Genomic DNA, 16011 nt, shown 5'->3' on the forward strand with positions numbered 1-16011 from the left:
TGGGTGAGTATTTTTGTGGTTTGTTATGTTAATATTTATTCCGTAGACGACAATGGCTTCGGGGAACAATGTGACAAGTATTGGTATGTTACTCTATGTTATATGTACTGTATGTCTATGTATGTATTGTATGAATGTATTGTATGTATGTAGTATATATGTGGTATGTATGTAGCATGTAGTATGTATGTAGCATGCATGTAGCATGTAGTATGTATGTAGCATGCATGTAGTATATATGTAGTATGTATGTAGCATGCATGTAGTATATATGTAGCATGCATGTAGTATGTATGTGGTATGTATGTAGTATATATGTAGTATGTATGTAGTATATATGTAGCATGTATGTAGTATGTATGTAGCATGCATGTAGCATGTAGTATGTATGTAGCATGCATGTAGTATATATGTAGTATGTATGTAGCATGCATGTAGTATATATGTAGTATGTATGTAGTATATATGTAGCATGTATGTAGTATATATGTAGCATGCATGTAGCATGTAGTATGTATGTAGCATGCATGTAGTATATATGTAGTATGTATGTAGCATGCATGTAGTATATATGTAGCATGCATGTAGTATATATGTAGTATGTATGTAGTATATATGTAGCATGTATGTAGTATGTATGTAGCATGCATGTAGCATGTAGTATGTATGTAGCATGCATGTAGTATATATGTAGTATGTATGTAGCATGCATGTAGTATATATGTAGTATGTATCATGTAGTATGTATGTAGCATGCATGTAGTATATATGTAGCATGCATGTAGTATATATGTAGTATGTATGTTGCATGTAGTATGAATGTAGCATGTATGTAGTATGTAGTATGAATGTAGCATGTATGTAGTATGTAGTATGAATGTAGCATGTAATTTTTTTTTTTTTTTTTTTTTTTTTTTTACATTTAACACATTAGCCGGATGATGGGACTACTACTGTCCCATCATTGGCTAATGTGTCAATCACTGTCATGGTAGCAGGCATCGCCAGATGGGACTTGTAGTCCCATCGGACGATGCCTGCACAGACCCCCGGAGCCTGCACAGACCACCGGCAGGCCGGCACAGCCCCCCGGCAGGCCGGCACAGCCCCCCGGAGCCTGCACAGACCACCGGCAGGCCGGCACAGACCACCGGAGCCTGCACAGACCCCCTGGCAGGCCGGCACAGCCCCCCGGCAGGCCGGCACAGCCCCCCGGCAGGCCGGCACAGCCCCCCGGAGCCTGCACAGACCACCGGCAGGCCGGCACAGACCACCGGAGCCTGCACAGACCCCCTGGCAGGCCGGCACAGCCCCCCGAAAGGCCCGTACAGACCCCAGAGAGGCTGTACAAGGGCAGGAAAGGGTTTTTCTTATTCCGATACCGGAAGTCCCATAGACTTGAATGGGACTTCCGGTATCGGAATCGGCGATACCGATACTTTTTTTAAAGATCGGCCGATACCATCCGATACGATACTTTGAAGTATCGGATGGTATCGCTCAACTCTATTCATAACTTACACATTTGGAAGAGATTCTTCTGATGAAGATTAGAAACCTGCAATGTCCTGAAACTTGCAATTTTTTTTCCGTGTGTACAATGACCAGTCCATGTCTCAAGTAAAAGACAAAAAGGACTGACGAGGTAGCTATTGAGGGAGGGCTAAATTAACCCTTCATGGTTGACCAAGTGATTTCCAAATTAATTCACAAGATGTTGCTAGCAACTGGGAATGACCGGATGGAGACGTGTGCCTCTGTATGGGAGGATCAAGGCAGATCACTAACCACGTTTATTATGTCACCTTTTTATAGTATTTTGCTTAATTATGCAAAGTACTCAGCTACCAATAACATCGTCGTGACACATTCACTTTATAAGCCAATAGCATTGCAAGAAAATCGGAATATGTCCCTAGTTACGTGACGTAGAGAATAGAACAATAGCACATTCTTCAGTGTCTCATATCTTGTCCAGACTAGAACAGTCTGGTTTTATTACAGCCGTGAACTTTCCCCTAGTTACAAAATTTAACTCATAAACAGCAAAATGGCGTCGCAAGCACAAAAATGGAGTCTTTGAGAACAAGATGTCCCGTACATCTGAATACTGTACTTCACAGGACAACCCACCCTATAGTCAAAATAAGAGGAGGAAAAAAAAGGTTAATGAAAAATATATAAAAATACAAAGAGTTCTTGTATTAGTTTAAAAGAGGTGATATAACATGGAAAAGGGATTATTGAAGCATCACAAAAAGTAACCAACAATTTATAAAACATAGTACAATATCATTAAAATCTGTTACATGAAGGTATGTATTCCGAAAAAAGAAGACAGTAATATGGTATCTATAACCCAATGTAGAATTCATTAGTGGATACATACAATGTTTTGATCATTTTTTTACTGCATTTTTGGGGGAGATGCAGCTATCAAAAAACCTACAGTGTTTATCTTATGGGTTAAATCATTTTATATTTTGATAGATCAGACTTTTTTTTTTCTTTATTTATAACTCGGGAAATGGAATGTGATTTGAATTTTTTTTCTTTTTAATATAATTTTCTGAACCTTTTTTTTACTTGCCTTATACTTTTTTTGTAAGTCCACATAGGAGACTGGAATCTGTATTTAATCGCTTGTGCTATGCACTGCAGTACTTTATTATTACATTGTATTGTTAAACTCATGGTCTCCTATGCCTGGGCTCCATAGGAGTACTAAGATAGCAGCAATGGGGCTTTTAGCAGGCCCCCTGCTGCCATAACAATACTTTGCCCCAACCCCACCCCCCTCATGATCAATTGCAAGGGGATAATGGGTGACCAAATGGATGCACTGTAGGGAAGTTGGACTGACGGACAGATCTGCCTGTAGTGAGAGTCAGAGGGGTAGTGCAGTGTAGGTGCGAAAGCGCTGAGATAAAGAGAAAGGGTGCCGTATTATAGTTTGACCATTAGAGGGTAGTGGAGAGTGTAAGAGTGGGACTGAATAACTAACTGCCATTGGTCAGAGAAACTGTCAGGTGATAGTGGGCGGAGCTACCAGGACTGGGAGTATAAAAGACTGAGGGAAGGTTCTGGAAAGTCCAGTCAGTGAGGGGAGCACACCTGAGAGGAGGTTCTGCTGTGGAGATAGAGACAGTAGAAAAGCTCCAGAGAGGACTGACAGTTGAGGAGGTCACGGGGGGGTGACCCAGAGGACGGTAGCTGCAGACGAAGATGGTCTGTGGGTATTGGACGGACGGTGTACTCAAGTTGGTGAAGCGCTGTGGTGGATGGGCCAAGGGAAGCCACAATGAAAAGAGCCACAGAGGATGCCATGGTTATAATAACAAAGGAAGTGAAGGTACCCGGGCCTGTACACAGAGAAGTGTAAACTGCTGTCTTGAGCTGCGGTGGTCATCATAAGGACCGCCAATAAAAACGGACCTGTTGAATACAACCTCTGTCTTAGTCTTGTGTCTGTCGGTGGCAAGAAGTGGGTCACCCCCCCCATCCCTATTGGTTAAACTTTTCCTCCATCCTACAGCACCATCAGTGTAGCACGTCTTAAAGGGGTTTTCCTATGTGCAAAGTACATTTTAATTAATAATCTTGGAATAAAATTAAGTTGCACAATTGAATGTGTTAAAAAATGTTCCTGTGCTGAGATAATCTTATTAATGTGCCCCTGCTGTGTATTGTGTAATGGCTATGTCTCCCCGTGCAGGAACATGGTCTGATCATACCACAGCTCCTGGACATGATTATACAGACATTACAGCATGAGATCCCAGCTGATTCTTTCTAAGAGGCAAGACACTTCCCTGCCTGTCTTTAAGCAATGTGATTCCCTGCTGTAATGTCTGCTTTCAATAACACCTATATGCTAATGTAACACATGCACAGGGAACTGTCAGAGCATCTACCGGCATGCTGGAGTTTACAGACTCTAAGAAGAGTTTTGCAGTGGCTGTTAAACAGGGACCTACAGACACTAATCGTTTTTCTCCTGAGTGGCAGAAGACTACAACTCCCAGGGATCCTTGTTCCAGTGAGATGATAGAAGAAGGGAGGAGGAGGGACTTGGGGGAGTAGGCTGAGGAGAAAATGAAAGTAAAGAGAGAGAGGAGAGAAAACGTGGCTGCTGCTGCTGGTTATGAGAAACAGAGCAGTGTGGATCTTGATTCCCCTAAGTTGCAGAGTGTGGGGGACCCCGCGGAGATACCAGTGTTGCCGGAGAGAGCAAAGATCCAGAGAGTCCTGCCGTCACTCTCATCGCATAAAGGTCTAAATCCTGCAGCCCCCAGCTGGAGTCTAAAGAATCCTCCAATTGTTGGAGACACAGTGAGTGTTCTGCTGAGACTTGTGATTCTATCAGCGCGACTTAAAGTGAGTACACTGCAACCGAGACTATTGACAGCAACATTCATTTAAGTGCACCTGCGTTTTCTACTTTGCGCGCCAACCTTCCTTTGCGCGCCAACATCCGCGGCAACTGGGCCCCAACGGTCAGACTGAGTAAATGCAAAAGAGGGGGAAATGGCCACATTATATTTGCAGAGTTGGGGTTTAAGTAGTCTGTGATGGTTATATGACTTTTATACAGCACAGTTAATCGCATTGTATGTTTATTCCTGTAAATCCATTTTAATTCTGCTTCATAGAAATAAATCTGTTAAACTGTTTTACTCCTGCTTCCTGAGTGTGTACCGAGCTGTGGCAGGGGTTTCCCGAATCAGCCCCTGGCAGACAATAACTGTCCTTCTGCAGCCCAGAGACAGAGCTCCAATCAAGATTCGGGTGGAGGCACTGCGTACAAAAGAGGTGAGATCCTCCATAACACCCAGGGTACAGTGGTAGCCCTAAAGGGGGTTACACTAATAACACTAAAATCTACCTCTCTGGCCCAGATCTCACCTCTCTGATGTTCAGAATCCCAGAAGTTTCTATCGGCCATTTACTCACTCCTTTTTCTCATCATACTTTCTAAAACTCAATGTGGATAACACCAAACTCATAATCTTTCCTCCATCTCATTCAACCCCCATTATCAGACCTACTGTATCTATCATATTAAATGGCATCATGCTTTTCCCTGTTTCCTTGACTCTGCATTGTCCTTCAAACCACACATTATCGGAAGCCGTGGGACTTTATGAGTCGTAGTCGATCTTGTCTTTAAAGTATGAGGCAAAGTCTTCTAGAGAAATGAGAGAGACAATTGAAGGCAAACTTGACTGAAAGAGGGAATTAAAAGTATTGAATAACTGTTTGGGGTTATGGAATAGAGAAGATGTGGGAGTTGGGAAGTATTTCTGTTTAGCAGACTTGCATGTGAAAATTGCCTGCTTCAATGTGGGAAAAAATGAATTTTTCCGGTGGTACATGAATGTCTCCTCAGAGTCATCAGTGTCCAAACATGAGTCAAAAATTATTCTTAGGGTCCAGTAACACATAGCGATGCTTCAGTGATCCCGACAATGATATGACCTGGTAAGGATCGCTGGTACGTCGCTACATGGTCGCTAGTAAGCTGTCAAACAGGCAGAACTACTCAACGACACAGCAACAATACGGCGATCCGTATGACCTCGGCGGTCGTTGGGACCTTGTCACACGGCAGCTATTCTGACGACTCAGACCTCGATAGGCGTGCTTCAGCGTTGCCTTTTCCACACCCCTCTGCTCGGATTGGTGGCCGCTTCTGTGCTATCACTATGCGGTTTGCTTCAGCGTCCCTGTCTGGGTTGATAGTGCGCTATTTATTTGTGGATCCACAGTCACTGACACGGGGACACGTGATTATTATAACTGTACGTGTTAAATGTTATGATTGCATATAATTGATAGCTGACCTATAAAAGGAAATGCTACAAAGATCCTAATTTGAGACCACCAATCGGAGCTGAGGGGGCATTGAAAAGACAAAGCAAAATCACGCCTACGTCTCTGAGTTATGCATCGCCAACGAGGTCGCTTGTCCTTGTTATGGCGTCAAACACAGCAATGCATGCTGGCCAGTGGGACACCAACGATCAAAAAATGGCCTAGGACATTTGAGTATGATCAGCGATATCAAAGCGAGGGGCCTGGTCGCCGCTATGTGTCACACGTAGCAAGATCGCTGGCGAGGTCGCTGTTGCGTCACAAAACCTGTGACGTTTCGCTAACGATCTTGATATGTGTGAAGTACCCTTTAAAAAATAATTTTAAAATATTATTGCTACGCATTATGGATCAGGATCTGCTCCTTTATCAGGCAAAATATAAATATTTATACCATCTGAAAGCCTAATTTTTCTGCTATTTGGATTTGTACTCCAATGAGATCTTGCAGGTGGTCCAGCAGCTAACAGAGCTCTCATCCATTTTAACTAGTTATGTGCCTCAGCTGCACATCTTTCATAGGTGAACAGTATTCCAACCATTATTAGCTCTCCTACCTTGTTGATACGTGGGTCGCCCCTCACACCCAGGGCAGCGGGGTACTCGGTACTGGGCCGGTGTCAGGGGGATGTGTCACAGCAGCGGTGACCCAGTCCGTGGCCCTGGGCGCCCAATATCAATGGCGGTGATGTTAATGGTGTTAAAGTTTATTTGAATAGTTCGTGACGCCACCCATGATGTTTGGCAAGGAAGATGGTAAGCCAACGCTGCATACAGATCCGCTGGGACTGATGGAGTGGTGCAGCAAAGATGGTATAGTTCCCCACAGATGGAGCTGTAGTCCCAGGGCAGTGTAGGTGCAATGGATGAGGAATGGTATAGATGCTGGTATCCAGATGTAGCGGTGCTGAAGGTGTTAACGGCGAATGAATGGAGGACACCAGGTCTTGCAGTTTCAAAGCTTTACTCACAGTTCGTGGTACCCACTGGTGCCTGCCTCCGTGCCGTGTCCTCCGGGGTAGAGACTCAATCAACCTCCCGGGCAAGTCAGGGTTCTCCTCTCCAACACTCCGCCAACGTGTGCCTTTCCTGAACAACTCCTCTATTGCGCCTTTTAGTGTGAAGAACTCCAGTACCGTAGTTCTCTGGATTTCCTCCTGTCAGATGTTCCTAGAACCTTACTTGTATGACAGACAGCTGTAGCCTCTATCGGGGACTCCACTCAGAGTCCTGGCTCGCTAATCGGTTGCTGTTGTGTCCCAAGTCTTGGATGGGAGTAGTGCATTTACAGCTAACTACTCCACCGGTGTCTGCTGCAGAACCATAAGTGTCCATACAACCTCGGGGACCGGGCCCCGGCCTTGCGCTGAGAACCTATAGGCAGGGTTCCTCTTCCAACCCACAACTCCTCTCTGTTCTCTTACTCCTTCGTTCCGCGCTGTTCCTTCTCTCTCTTATGGAAGCTGAGGTTGCAGGTCTACGTCCTTCTCCTTCTCTTCTCTTTCCCGTGCCAGCTTGCTCAGATCACTGAGGCAGCTGCAGCACTCTTTCTAAACTAAACTCAAACTGAACTCAAACTAACTTCAGAACTGAACTTCTCTGGGACTCACCCCAGACTGACTTTCTGTCAGACTGACCTCCTTTCAGACTGACCTGCAATTCTTCACTTTCCCCCTCTTTTATACTAGCTCCACCCACCTCCCAGCACATCTCGTGTTACGAAGCAGGGTTCCACGAAGAGTGCTCTGCTACTCCCAGCCTGAAGTTGCTAGCCGGACCTACTGAACTATCCTGTGTGTGAGATGCAGGTGTTGGAGTGTGGAAAGGAGTTCCCAACTTACCTAGTTGGTGGAGCACTACACCTTAGGAGAAGGTGCAGTACCGCAGTACCTCTGTGGCAACTGAGCCTCAGGGATCGCCACATACCCCCCCGTTAAACACAGCACGTCTGCGGGCTGCAAGATAACAAAGTAGACAGCAAAGAAACATACAAAAATTTTGTAATGCATAACAAACTTTTCTTATACCAATCTTCCTAGTATAGGAGGTACTCATCTTGAACGTTACAAACAATTCTATCTAAAATTCTATCTAAAATTTTTAATTCTAAGTGCAATTCTCAATTCAAAGTGCTATTCTCTGCAACACATTTTTTTCAGTTTCACATTTATTTTTCTACTTTCACTGTCTCTTCTAGATGCAAGACGCTGACCGCAAGTACCTGGTCCGTCACCTGTCTACTTTCAATTCTTTATTCACATCACTCATCTCTAGATCAGACATTCTGAATACTTCTATAAAAAGCCATTCCTCAGTTACTAATACTCATAAAACACATTATCAAATACTTCACAGTAAAACATTCAACAGTTATTCTTGTAAGGTGCTGGACACTGCTCCCAGCCGGGATCTCCTGCAGTGTCCTTTGAGGTAGACATCATCTTCGAAAAGTGTCTTTTTATATGTAAAACCCAAAAGAGGGCACCTAAAGAGGTGCAACTATTTACAATAAAAGTTTTTGGATCACTCCAAGTTCATGATCGCTAGTTCAAAATTGAAGAACGCTGCCATTGCAAAAACTTAGGCAACAAAAGTGCTACCAAAAAAACATGATAGCAAAAACCAACAAAGCAAAACTGGTGCAAACAAACCCTCCTGGGTAAAGAGAAATTTTGGAAAATGTTTAGCGGTTACCAGATTCAAGGTAGTCATTGGCAATCCTTAAGTACTCCTCTTCCCACGGTTTTAACACAGGAATTTTTGGTTTGGGCTGCCGAACTGGAGGTGATGCAAGAGCAGCCTGGTCCTTGGAAGCAGGTATCTGAGCAGTCTGAGTGGTACCAGTGGAAGGAGGGGTTTCTTTGGCTTGTACCTTTCGATAAACTCATCCGGAATATGGTGGATTTTCGGGGCGTACCACCCCCGGAGTCCCTCATGCCGGGTGAAGGTCACATACTCCCCAGGCTGCAGGTCTCTATCAGGATGCCCCCTCCTCAGATGGGGCTCCACGTCCAGCTGGTTAAAGAACAGGTCACTGATTCTTTTGGGGTCCGCAATAAATCCGAACCCCTTCTCTCGGTTTACATTCAGCACCTGCCCCCATCCAGCTGCATCCCGGGGACTATGATGCCCAGCACGGGCCCTCTCCTTCCGGGCCAGGTCCGGGCCCAGACAGCCTTCTTTCTATGCTTCCTCTCCCGATATTCCGCTGCCAGCTGTCGAATGGTGTCCCGACATCCTGCCCAACTCTCTTCTTTCTCCGGCTCTTCCCGGGACCTGCTCCCACCCACGGCACCAGCATCCCGGTCCCAGACCAGATCCAGGACGACCTGGCCAGCTGGTACAACTGCAGTACACCCCAGGGCCTCCCCAGGTGGAGGAACATCCGACATACCTGGGGCCTCCGGGTGGTGCGGCCTCTGCTCCGGTGCAGGCGGTGATGGAGCGGATGGTGGCTCCGGATCCGCAGGGGTCTCTGCGGGGACCTGCGCAGCCGCGTCAGGTCCGGGCGGGAGCTCCGCTTCCACTCCCGGGTCCTCCGGTAACTCCTTCGGGCAGGCATCACCTAGCCGCACAGTCAGAGTAGACGTGCAGATCAACGCTGCCCGGGGACAGTCCGGTGTGGTAGCGGCAGGTACCGATGGAGAGGGTACCGCTGGTGTAGGCCCCGCCGGGGCACGCTGCCGTCTCAGCTTCTCTAAGGCATCCTTCTCAGCTGCCGACTGGCTGTCAATTCAGCAATTTCGGCTTCCAGTTGCTGGCGGTTCATTCCGGAGTTCGGGTTGGAGCCGTCAGCCATGGCGCCAGGGAGATCCGTTTACCCACGCTCCGCAGGCCTCATTCCCTCACTCTCCAAAATGGCATTCTCGCGTTCTTCTTCCTGCCTTGGCCCCTTTCCCACCACTGGCTTCTTCTGCCCCTCCTTCCGGAGGCGGCGTCTTCTTCCAGCGCCTCAGTACCAAGCCCGTATGCGAACCCCTCGGGGGGTGGGCCATGTCGCTGTCACATAGTAATTCAGGCAGGGAAGGCCCAATACTCTTCACGGTCTTTTCCTAGGACCTCCCATCTCTTCACGCCCTTCTTCTCCGCACCAGCGGCCATTTCTAATGTACATTTTACAGTCTATTAAATCAGGTCTTCTGCACATTTTCAAAAGCACAAAGTCTCACAAATTTCAGGTGCACAGAACCCGATGGTATCGGGTCTCGTCATCCTGTTCGTGACGCCAAAATTGGGTCGCCCCTCACACCCAGGGCAGCGGGGTACTCGGTACCGGGCAGGTGTCAGGGGGATGTGTCACAGCAGCGGTGACCCGGTCCGTGGCCCTGGGCGCCCAATATTAATGGCGGTGATGTTAATGGTGTTAAAGTTTATTTGAATAGTTTGTGACGCCACCCGTGGTGTTTGGCAAGGGAGATGGTAAGCCAACGCTGCATACAGATCCGCTGGGACTGATGGAGTGGTGCAGCAAAGATGGTATAGCTCCCCACAGGTGGAGCTGTAATCCCAGGGCAGTGTAGGTGCAATGGATGAGGAATGGTATAGATGCTGGTACCCAGATGTAGCGGTGCTGAAGGTGTTAACGGCGAATGAATGGAGGACACCAGGGCTTGCAGTTTCAAAGCTTTACTCACAGTTCGTGGTACCCACTGGTGCCTGCCTCCGTGCCGTGTCCTCCGGGGTAGAGACTCAATCAACCTCCCGGGCAAGTCAGGGTTCTCCTCTCCAACACTCCGCCAACGTGTGCCTTTCCTGAACAACTCCTCTATTGCGCCTTTTAGTGTGAAGAACTCCAGTACCGTAGTTCTCTGGATTTCCTCCTGTCAGATGTTCCTAGAACCTTACTTGTATGACAGACAGCTGTAGCCTCTATCGGGGACTCCACTCAGAGTCCTGGCTCGCTAATCGGTTGCTGTTGTGTCCCAAGTCTTGGATGGGAGTAGTGCATTTACAGCCAACTACTCCACCGGTGTCTGCTGCAGAACCATAAGTGTCCATACAACCTCGGGGACCGGGCCCCGGCCTTGCGCTGAGAACCTATAGGCAGGGTTCCTCTTCCAACCCACAACTCCTCTCTGTTCTCTTACTCCTTCATTCCGCGCTGTTCCTTCTCTCTCTTATGGAAGCTGAGGTTGCAGGTCTACGTCCTTCTCCTTCTCTTCTCTTTCCCATGCCAGCTTGCTCAGATCACTGAGGCAGCTGCAGCACTCTTTCTAAACTAAACTCAAACTGAACTCAAACTAACTTCAGAACTGAACTTCTCTGGGACTCACCCCAGACTGACCTTCTGTCAGACTGACCTGCAATTCTTCACTTTCCCCCTTTTATACTAACTCCACCCACTTCCCAGCACATCTCGTGTTACAAAGCAGGGTTCCACGAAGGGTGCTCTGCTACCCCCAGCCTGAAGCTGCTAGGCGGACCTACTGATCCTGTGTGGGATGCAGGTGTTGGAGTGTGGAAAGGAGTTCACAACTTACCTAGTTGGTGGAGCACTACACCTTAGGAGAAGGTGCAGTACCTCTGTGGCGACTGAGCCTCAGGGGCGCCACAATACGCACAAGGTGCGCTTTCCTTCTCCTTTTTGACTGTTTCAATGTGGTAAAGTCATCATGTACAGAAAATAGAGAGAAAACATTTACGAATAAAAATAAATTAGAAAAAAAAAATATGTGCCTCTATCTAGTTTCAAAAAGAATATACTGTAGATACTCCATCTAGTTTAAAAGTCAAAAAGTGATTATCGATCAATCGAGTCTTTACCATCTACAAAATTGTTCTCTCTGAGGTGACATGTTTCTTTTTTTGTTTCAGTGACTCTAATTCTTATGCCATATTGGGTGCACACAGGCTGAGAGATACTCAAGAGCAGCAGAATTTAGCAATTAAACGAGGCATTAAGTATCCTTGTTATGACAAGGGTCTTCAGATCTATGACCTTCAGCTTGTAGAGGTAAGAATCAAACCAAGGAAATGAAATGATGTAAATCAACGTTAAAACTAGAAAATCAGAACTGTAAAGTGCGGTCAATCTTATGGGACAAAGAAATATCTATGTGACGCCAAAGTTGGTTTATGGGTGCAACAAAGAAATGTCAACCTACTTTCCACCATATTGAGCGTTATTATGTTTGATGCACACTGGTGATTTTACTTACTTCGCCACTCACCTGTCTTGTTACCACAGCCCCTTGCCTAGTTTTTCTCAAAACTTCCTCTAGATGTACTCTGCAGCTTTTTCGGCAACTTTACACAGCAGCAAGCCTTCCAGTAATGAGTAACACTCTGATATCTCAATGTGCTTCACAACGTCATGACGTATATGATTAGAGGTCTACTAGGCATTTCAGGTGACACAGATCGTGATGTCTAGACTAGCCGATGCTGCAAGTTTCATCATCAAATGTAGATCATGGAAGAGCTAAAGAGAATGTCGCACTCGTGATGCCAGAGGAAGCTGCACAGAGGACCCAAAACAGGGCTACAATCACGTGACAGGTGAATTCAATTCACCTGTAATTATTTTGCTCAGCTCTAATACAAATAGATCTTTTGCCTAAGCCCTTTTTGATATTCAGTATTATATATAACTTGCATGATGTCACGTACTTTAGTAAAAATTCTTGCAGTTTGATTGGAGTAACCTTAGACATGTCCATGAATGTAGGTCTAGTATGCAGAGGTAGTCTACTCTACAGCATGAATAAGTTTATATGCAGATGTTCCTTACCTTTTCTTTTAGTTCCAGCTATCCCAGTTTGTGTGAAACAACGAATAAAAGAAGAGTCAGCTCACCCATCTTAGAAGTCCAACGCATGGAGATGGGCAGTGCCGCAGGAGTCATACAGAAAGGCAGAAGAAGTCCAGCACCCAGAACTTCATAAAAATGATATTTGTATAAATTTAAAAAATATATATCACAAGAGACAATGATTAAGGAATTTTTTCCAAACCGCGTTTGCCTGTCAAACGCCCCTTCCTAGTGGTGGGTGGGGGTGCGACAGGCCAGCGCATTTTGGAAAGCATTCCTTAATCAGTGATTAAGGAATGCTTTCCGAAATGCGTTGGCCTGTCGCACCCCTCCTTCCTAGTTGAGGACACCCTTCCTTTTTTGTATCTTTTTATATATATTTTTTAAAATTTATACAAATAAATATCATTTTTATGAAGTTCTGGACTCTGAATTTCTACTGCCATCCCAATTTTTGTGGTGAAGATGACCGACTTTGAACAAAAAGAATAAATAAACTGTGTTACTCTGTGGGGCGCTATTTTTGTTATATCTGTCTGCTTAATAATTTTTTTAATTAGTATGATAAGAATTTTGAAACCGTTGCAAAATTTGTGGAAAAGTAAGGAGGATGAACACATCTGTAGTTCTTTGGTCACGTAGATAGGAAGTAAGTAAGCAACCTAAACAATATATTGGCATATTTTAAAAGCTAATCATTCTGAGGATTGAGAAAGCCAGCTGCATTGAAGTCATAGGTCTTCCTTTTACATATTTTTCAGGACGGCATTACTATGATTCTTTTTTGCAACTTTTACTTAGGTATTATACATATTAAACGACAGGTTCCAAGATAAATGTATTGATACCCTCAGGATTGTCCAACATTGTGTGTGTGGTCTGATCTCCAGGATCCACAAGGCATTGAGAACAAAGGGGCCATGGTGTGCCGATGAGATCAGTGTTTATGGAACCACAACAGTGCATTTTTACATGCAACTGTGTTGGATACTTCAGATATGCCCCATTCAAGTGTTGATCGGTGGAAGACCAAGAGATTGGACCACCACCAATTATACATTGAGGATACACTATCAGTGTCATTTTTTACATTACTTTTAAACTTCTTTTAGTGAACACTTTCTAAAGTAGCTTCAAACACCAATCTGGTCAAACACGAGCTACATTTTTATGGTCTGCCTGCATTCAGTATATCTGTTCTCTTACAGCTGGATGAACCTGCAAAGCTGAACAAGTTTGTTGCTCTTCTTCCATTACCAAAAATGGAGGAAACCATTACAGCCGGGAAAATATGCAGCATGGCCGGGTGGGGACAAACTGATTTAAGGAAAAGGACACTATCAGACGTCCTTCGAGAAGTTAATCTGGCTATTGTTAAAAATGAGGAATGCAAGAAGCAATACAGCAAAGTGAAACAACCCATAACCGACAACATGATGTGTGCAAGAGCCCCAAATAAGCATCGAAAAGCTGACACGTGTGCGGTAAGTAATACCATGTTTAAGTGTGTGTTATTTTATATTATTAGACGACGAGAAACTGAATCAACACATACTAATACTGCAAATATAAAATTAGAATGATCCAACTTCCATAAAATATGAAACAGTAATTCCCCCTTTAATAGATTGTGCACTGTTCATAGACTTTAAACATCCAAGCTTTTTGACTCCTACCCTGCAGTGATATTCTAAAACATCACTGCATGGTAGCACAGTTATACGCATTCTCGTAGCTGTGGGAGCTGATGTAGACGGCCAGAGAACCCATAGAAAAGATACAGACAGTTTATTACCATCTGTGCCTTACCTGTCACTGTATACACAGCACTGTACATAGGGAGAGAGCAGGTGCTGCTGAGTCACAGCAGAGACACAGACTGCTCTGCCAGGAGGCTACATTTCCCCTGTAACTGGGGCTGTTATACCATCCACAGTTACAAGGGAAATAAGATAAAAATGAAAATATTGAAATATTGAAATGCCCCCTCCCCACCTTCCAAAATCTTTTACGACCATTTAAGGGACACAATATGTAATATAAATAGAAAAAGAAAATGAATAAATAAAATAAAAATATCAGGTAAAAAAATTAACCCCTTACCTACAATTGACGTAATATTCCGTCCATGTGACCATGGACCTAATTACCATGGACGGAATATTACGTCATCGCGATCAGCGGCGCCCATGTGGTGAGCGCCGCTGATCGCGGCCGAGTGTCAGCTAATTATCATAGCTGACACCCGGCACAATGTGTCAGGGGCGGTCACGGACTGCCCCCGACACGTTAACCCCTTGCACACCGCGATCAAACGCGATCGCGGTGTACCGGGGTTAAAGGGAAGCATCGGCAGGGAGGGGGCTCCCTCCGTGCTTCCCTGAGCCCCCCACGGCAGCGCAATGTGCAGCGCTGCTGCGGATCCAAGATGGCGACGGGGGCCTGCAGGGAGCTGACTTCCTCACTGCCTGCAAAGCGCAGGCATGAGGAAGTCTGCAGCAGTGCCTGTGACAGATCGCTGATCTGTCACAGTGATCTGTGATGTGACAGATCAGCGATCTGTCACAGGACAGTGATGTCCCACCTGGGACAAGGTAATAAAGTAAAAAAAAAAAAAAAAGTGTTAAAAATAATTAAAAAAAAATCGCTAAATAAATTAGTAAAAAAAAAAAAATATTCCCCAATAAATCCATTTTTTCAAAATAAAAAAAAACAAAAACAATAAAAGTACACATATTTGGTATCGCCGCGTCCGAAATGACCTGCCCTATAAAACTGTCCCATTAGTTAACCCCTTTAGCGAACCCCTTAAAAAATAAAAATAAAAAACGAAGCAAAAAATAATGATTTATTATCATACCACCGAACAAAAAGTGCAATAACGCGCGATCAAAAAGACGCATATAAATATGCATGGTACCGCTGAAAACGTCATCTTGTCCCGCAAAAAACGAGCTGCCATACAGCATCATCCGCAAAAAAATAAAAAAGTTATAGCTCGCAGAATAAAGCAATACAAAAATAATTATTTTTTATATAAAATTGTTTTCATTGCAAAAAACCGACAAAACATAAAAAAACGACCTAAATGAGGTATTGCTGTAACCATACCGACCCGAAGAATAAAACCGCTTTATCAATTTTACCGCACGCGGAACGGTGTAAACGCACTCCCCCAAAAGAAATTCATGAAACGCTGGTTTTTGTTCATTCTGTGTCCCAAAAATCGGAATAAAAAGCGATCAAAAAATGTCACATGCCCGAAAATGGTACCAATAAAAACGTCAACTCGTCCCGCAAAAAATAAGACCTCACATGACTCGGTGGGTCAAAATACGGAAAAATTATAGCTCACAATATGTGGTGATGCAAAAACTATTTTTACA

General features: G+C 44.8%; 1 protein-coding gene across 1 annotated transcript in view; it reads left to right on the plus strand.

Moving 5' to 3' along the window:
- LOC141072638 (granzyme A-like) overlaps positions 1-16011 on the plus strand; it is a 29354-nt gene that overhangs the window by 7479 nt on the left and 5864 nt on the right. The window contains exons 3-4 of the mRNA XM_073559933.1: positions 11689-11827; positions 13834-14109. Coding sequence (XP_073416034.1) covers positions 11689-11827; positions 13834-14109 — 415 coding nt within the window. The remainder of the gene's footprint in view (positions 1-11688; positions 11828-13833; positions 14110-16011) is intronic.

This window comes from Dendrobates tinctorius, unplaced genomic scaffold, assembly GCF_039654945.1.
Source record: "Dendrobates tinctorius isolate UK_male_01 unplaced genomic scaffold, ASM3965494v1 ptg000285l, whole genome shotgun sequence".
NCBI lineage: Eukaryota > Metazoa > Chordata > Amphibia > Anura > Dendrobatidae > Dendrobates > Dendrobates tinctorius.